Source organism: Tenrec ecaudatus, chromosome 12 (genome assembly GCF_050624435.1).
Source record: "Tenrec ecaudatus isolate mTenEca1 chromosome 12, mTenEca1.hap1, whole genome shotgun sequence".
NCBI classification, from domain to species: domain Eukaryota; kingdom Metazoa; phylum Chordata; class Mammalia; order Afrosoricida; family Tenrecidae; genus Tenrec; species Tenrec ecaudatus.
Window position 1 is genome coordinate 109,468,404 of NC_134541.1, and position 6,544 is coordinate 109,474,947.

The 6,544-nt window shown below is 56.2% G+C and overlaps 1 protein-coding gene across 1 annotated transcript; it reads left to right on the forward strand.

Annotated features, from left to right (window-relative positions):
* The first annotated feature begins 1,261 nt into the window (after positions 1-1,261).
* ZSCAN10 (zinc finger and SCAN domain containing 10) lies at positions 1,262-6,544 on the forward strand. Its single transcript, XM_075528270.1, has 5 exons — positions 1,262-1,492; positions 3,471-3,744; positions 3,925-3,986; positions 4,179-4,236; positions 4,962-6,544. Exons 1-5 carry the CDS (start codon positions 1,262-1,264, stop codon positions 6,542-6,544), a joined length of 2,208 nt encoding a protein of 735 aa, XP_075384385.1.

Consider the following 6,544-nt stretch of genomic DNA (forward strand, 5'->3'; position numbering starts at 1 on the left):
GTGGGCCTTTCTACCTTTGCTTCTTCCAAGAACAACGCCTCCCCCCCAGTGGTCCCTGCTCTCTTCTATATTCTTTGCCAACACCCTCATTCAGTGACCAAATCAAACTCACCTCCCTTATTCATGCTGCCCAGCTTTTGCCAGCCTATGAGGCAATTGAAAATTATATATATATATACACACACACATATATATTCCTTGTGATGTTCTTCAAACCGGAAGCTGAGTCTAGGGGCAGTACTAGATAGAGAGGAAACATTTTTAAGAATCCATCCTTTTTGGTGGTGTGTGCTTCCCACGGCCCCTACCAGCAAGCAGGCAGAAACTACCTGGCATCTTCAGTGGACAGCAAGCTTCCCCACTGAAGTAAAATGGTAAAACCAAAACCAAACTCACTGCCATCAAGCCGATGCTGACCTGTAAGACAGGTAGAAGTCCCTGTGAGTTTCCTAGACCGTAACTCTTTACGGGGGTAGAAAGCTCCATCTGCCTCCCACACAGCTGCTGGCGGTTTTGAACTGCTGACCTTGGAATTAGCACCCCAACTCAGAATCACTATGCTACCAGGGCTCCACCAGGGTAAAGGGATGCCCGCCTCTAACTGCTGCAGGGAGTGGGGGTCATCCTCCCTGGTGCTGTTCTCCAAGCTGAAGGTTGGGACTCCATTGCCCTTGGTGATCCATAGCTCATAAGCAGTCCTGCCCACTTCCTTCCTTGGGAGGCAGCATCGAGTGAGGTCCCAGGGCTGTGCCAACAGCTAATGCTCTGGCCTGCTAAGTAGAAGGTTGGAGGTTTGGTTCCACCTACAGGAACCTAGAAAGAAAGGTCTGATCATGGCACTGACGGCCACTAAAACCCCTGTGGAATGCAGTTTTACACAGACACGTGTGGGGTTCCCACGAGTCAGAACAGATTCCTCGGCCACTGGTTTGAACATCAGTTATCCAGGAAACAGCACCCACCTGTGGGGGGGGGGGCGCACCTGTAACTCCTGGACCAGATCCTAACCCAGAGCCTTCAGCTCCACAGGTGTGGGAGGAGAGAGACCTGAGAGTGACAGAAACCAGTTGCCACGAGGTGTTCCAGAGCCACCAGGATGCTTTCAGAACCTGGTGTGGTCACCCAGGAGCAGGAGCAGATGGGCGAGGTCAAGTTGGAGGATGAAGAGCTGGCTGGCCAGCTGGACCCCAAGCACCTGGAGAGCAGGCTGCGGCCCGAAGTGGCTCACCAACTCTTCCGATGCTTCCAGTACCAGGAGGACATGGGCCCCAGGGCGTCTCTGAGCCGGTTGCGTGAGCTCTGCGTCCACTGGCTGCGGCCGGCCCTGCACACCAAGAAGCAGATGCTGGAGCTGCTGGTGCTGGAGCAGTTCCTGAGCGTGTTGCCCCCGCATCTCCTGAGCCGGCTGCAGGGCCAGCCACTCAGGGACGGGGAAGAGGTGGTGCTGCTGCTGGAGGGAGTCCGGATGGAGCCCGGCAATGTGGGGCCACTGGTAAGTGGGCAGCTGGGGGGACATGGGGCTTCACTGGCCCTTCGTCGGTGTCCTATTTCCCCAGGTCAGCATTTTCTCAGTGTCATGCCTGCTGTATGATTCTTTTTTCCCCTCCTCTGTAATATAGGCGTGGAGTCCTGGTGTAGTCGGTTACCTGTTGGGCAGCTAAATGCAAGGTCAGCGGTTCAAATCCACCGGCTATTCCGAGAGAGAAAGATGAGGCTTTGTCATGCTGTGAGGCAGCATTGACTCGGTGGCAGTGAGGTTTCTGTTGTTCTCATCTATATAATGCAGGCAGTCCTTGGGTCATGAGCTTCCTACTTCAAGACAGATCTTGCTGTTATTCATTGTCATGGAGTTCATTCTGAGTCGGTGACCCGATAGGACAAGGTAGACTTTCCCTTGTGGGTTTCCAAGACTGTACTCCGTATAAGCATGCAATGCCTCCTCCTCTCTCGGAAAGCTGGTGGTTTCAAACTGCTGACCTTGAGGTATCAGCCCAAAGCATATCCGCTGTGTCACTGGGGCTCCTCTCTGGTTGGAAGATGCGGTGAGGCCTGTTCTGACTCATGGGGACCTGATGGACAGTCCAGCACAAACACTGCCCAGTCCCGTGCCAGCCCCACCATAGTGGCTGCCTTTGAGCCTATTGTTGCAGCCACGGTGTCAATCCAGTTCTCCCTCTTTATCCTTCGATGCTCTGCTTTTCCAAGCATGATGCCCTTTCTCCAGGGACTAGTTCCTCCTGGTAGCAGGTCCAATGTATACCAACTGCATTCTCACCATTCGACTGGCTCCTAAGTATTGTGGAAAACTTTCCTCTGTGGAACCAACCCTCCACCTGCAGCACATTACCCATTCAATCCCCTTCACTGGCTGCACGGGCGGCTTTTAAACCATGGAAAAGGTGTCAGTGTTCACCAAAACCAAACTCACCATCATCGAGTTGGTGCCGACTCCACAGGACAAGGCAGAACTGTCCCTGTGTGCGCTTCCAAGACTGTCACTAAGATAAAGCCTCGTCTGGTGGTTTCAAACTGCTGACTCTGTGGTTGGTGGCCCAATGCCCATCGCACTAAAACCAGCCACTGGAAACCCTGTGACGTGGAATTCTGCTCTGTTCCATAAGGGGGCCCAGTGAGTCAGAAATGACTCAAATGGCAACTCTGTTTTTAAAAAAATGACTGTTGGTGTCCCCCCCCCCTTATATTTACTAATATAGTATGTTAAATCTACATTTTTCTGATTTGGGCACAAACTAGATTTGGGGGCATAAGCCTGTTTTATTTTTTAATTGTCACTGGATTTGATTGGCTAGTATTGTGTTAGGAATTTCTTCCCAGCTATGTGTCTATGGAGGGAGAACAATGAAGCTCACTTGCATAAAGAGTTACAGTCTTGGAACCCCACGAGGCAGTGTCTGCTCTGCCCCGTAGACGGTGCTAGCCATCCAAATGGACGGGGTGGCGGTGCGTTATCAGTGATATATTTATGGGCACCAAAGCCACAACTTTGTTTTGTTCTGGCCTGATTTTGAAATCGCCATTAGCTTGGTAAATGGAACTGTTGAAATTTCCTTTTCGTATTTTTTTTCCCCTCTGCAATGCTGGTCTCAAGCTGTGTCATGCTTCCTTGCTTGTGGTGGCGGAAATTTCACCTTGACTAGGGGACAAACAAGGGATGCCACTGTAATAAACCAGTGCAGCCTGCAAAAGCGGGATTTGCAAATGGTCTGTGGTGGATTTACAGCCACCAGACAACAGAAGAGCAAACTGCTGAGGCTGCTTGGCTCACAAAAACAAATAAACAAAGTAAGTTGAATAAAACATGCCTTAATCAAAACAACAACAACAAAAAAAGGAAAGATTCAGAAACTTTTACCATTATCCCAACACCACTTTTTTTTTTAATCTCCTGACTCCTTCATTGGACTTGATAGGACACGAACCCCCGTCTTACCTGGATCTGTATTTAACAGGACTTTAGCTTTAATGGCAACAAGAATTACCCTGGAACCGATGTCAGTGTCACCTTGGAGGGCCCTGGGGGCCCTTCCCAGGCCCCCAGTCACCTGCCCAAAGAGGAAGCACTCCCACAGCAGCTGCCAACCCTGGCTTCGTCCATGCCACCATCACCATCCCAGCCAGGTGCCTCCCAGCCTGAGGAGCCGAGCGCCAGGGCAGGGAGCCCCAGTTCGAAGCAACCACAAAGCCCTGGTCCCAAAAGATCTTCCCAACCTCTGCAAGAAAGTGGTGAGGAGCTGGAAGCCAGGATTGGCTGGGAGGTAGACAGTGCAAGACCTGGGGTGGGAGAACTCCAAGATCCCTCCCATGGCCTGTCACCATGGGGCGGGGGGCTGTCCCTGCAGCCACCTGATGGGCAAAACGTGACTTCTCACAGCTTGCTCTTTCTTTCTGCTCCAGTGCTGGCAGCTCCCTGGGGCCCTGTGCTGTGGCCGGAGAATTCCCAAGACCAAGAACTGGTAGCTGTATTGGTGAGCTGGGCTTGTGTTGTTGTCCATCCCGCCCCCCAGCTCTTTCCCACGTTCCGGAGCCTTCTCAGCCTCTGAGGCTTGAGCACATCTTATCTTCCTCAGCTGTCACCCTGGGTGTTCCCCAGTCCCTCCAGCTCTGCTCAGACACCCAGCCCAGGCCTCCCTCACTGAAGGTCTTGCCTCTGGTTATAGGAATCTTTGACCTTTGAAGATGTTCCTGAGAATAAGGCCTGGCTCGAGCACCCGCCAGGTAAGGAGGCCTTTCTGGGGTTCCAGCTGCTGAGGGCCCTTCTTGGTAGGGTTGGGATTGGTCTCTGGCTTTCCTCCATGTTTTTGGCCCTTCGTGGTTTATATAAGGACTCCTATCAGTGCAATGGGTTAACATTGGGCTGCTAACCACAAGGCCAGCAGTTCAAACCCACCAGCTGCTCTCTCAGGAGAAAGATGAGGTTACCTGCTCTTGGACCCTGAATAATGTCACTATGAGATGAATTGTACTCCATGGCAGTAGGTGGGTTTTATTTTATTTTATTTAAAAAGGTTTGTGTTGTCAGGTCTAAGTAACAGCCATTTCTCTTGAGCTTTTTAACTTGCCAATGAAGTGACTGGGGGCCAGGTTTCCAGTGGGAGAGCGGGGTCTAGATGGTTGGCACAGCGTGACCAATATCATTAGGGGATCCCTGGTGCTGTATTAGTTACATGTTGGGCCTCAGTCCATAAGACCAGCAGTTCAAAGCTACCAGTCGCTCTGTGGATGTGGAATACAGACAACTGAGTAGAGAGTTACGGTCTCAGAAACCCATGGAGCAGTTCCACTCCACCCTATGGGTCGATACGAGTCCACCTCAACTCCATGGCAGTGAGTTTGTTTTTGTTGTGCAGTGATACACACTTGAATGATCCCTTTCCACTTAGGTCAGGGAGCCCCTTTGAGAAATCTGACCTTCCTTGTTTTGTGTGTGTCTCGCCTCCCAGGAGTAGGGAGCAGGGTTCCAGAGATTGAGGAGTTCAAATTGGGAAAGCACCAAAGGGCGGCCAGGGGACCTGCCACCTCGGGAGAGTCCCAAGCCAACAGTCCCCGGGCAGTCAACAGCAGTCCCAGCGCCCAGAAGGTCAGTGTGAGCCCTGGAATGGACGGCACGACCCGTGCCGAGAGCCCGTCTGGCGGGGATGAGGCGGCCGGAGACGGTGAGCCGGAGATGCAAGTCATCTGCACGCTGTGCGGGGCCAGCTTCCAGCGGCACTCGCTCCTGGAGGCGCACTGGCATCGCTCGCACGCCAAGGGCCGCGCCTTCCCGTGCACCTGCTGTGGCAAGACCTTCGGCCGCAGCTCCATCCTGAAGCTGCACATGCGCACGCACACGGACGAGCGGCCGCACGCCTGCCACCTGTGTGGCCACCGCTTCCGCCAGAGCTCGCACCTGAGCAAGCACCTGCAGACGCACTCGGAGCCCGCCTTCCTGTGCGCCGAGTGTGGCCAGGGCTTCCAGCAGCGCGCCAACCTCCTGAAGCACCTGCAGGCGCACGCCCAGGACCGCGATCCGCCCCCCGCTGGGGACCCAAGGCCACCGCCCTCGGATGACGCCCCGGCAGAGCCCAAGCCAGCGGCTCGGGAGCCAAGCGTGGCCCTGTGCTCGCACTGCGGCCAGACTTTCCAGCGCCGCTCCAGCCTCAAGCGCCACCTGCGCATCCACGCCCGGGACCAGAGCCACCAGTGCGCCGAGTGTGCCAGCAGCCTGCGCAAGGAGCCCGAGCCGCGGCCCCACGTCTGCGACGTCTGCGGCAAGGCCTTCCAGCGCGCCGAGCACCTGGTGGCCCACCGCCGCGTGCACACCGGCGAGCGGCCCTTCTCCTGCCCGACCTGCAGTCGTGGCTTCAGCCAGAGCTCGCAGCTGGCCAGCCACCTGCGCGTGCACACCGGCGAGAAGCCCTACGCGTGCTCGCAGTGCAGCAAGCGCTTCGTGCGCCGTGCCGGCCTGGCGCGCCACCAGCTGACGCACGGAGGCCCGCGGCCCCACAGCTGCGCGCAGTGTGGCAAGCACTTCAGCCAGACCCAGGACCTGGCGCGCCACCACCGCAGCCACACGGGCGAGAAGCCCTGCTGCTGCGGCGAGTGCGGCGAGCGCTTCAGCCAGAGCGCGCACCTGGCCCGCCACCAGCGCATTCACACGGGCGAGAAGCCCCACACCTGCGACACCTGCGGCCACCGCTTCCGCAACAGCTCCAACCTGAACCGCCATCGCCGCAGCCACACGGGCGAGCGGCCCTACAGCTGCCCGACTTGCGGCCGCAGCTTCCGCCGCAACGCCCACCTGCAGCGGCACCTGGCCACGCACGCGGGGGCCGGGCCGGAGGCCGGCGACACCGCCGCCGCCGACACCCCCCAGGAGTGCCTGGAGTGTGGCAAGAGCTTCAGCCGCAGCTGCAACCTGCTCCGCCACATGCTGGTGCACAGTGCCGCCCGGCCCTTCTGTTGCCCGACCTGCAGCCGCAGCTTCAGCCGCAACTCCCACCTGCAGCGGCACCTGCGCACCCACGCCCGTGAGATCCTGTACTAG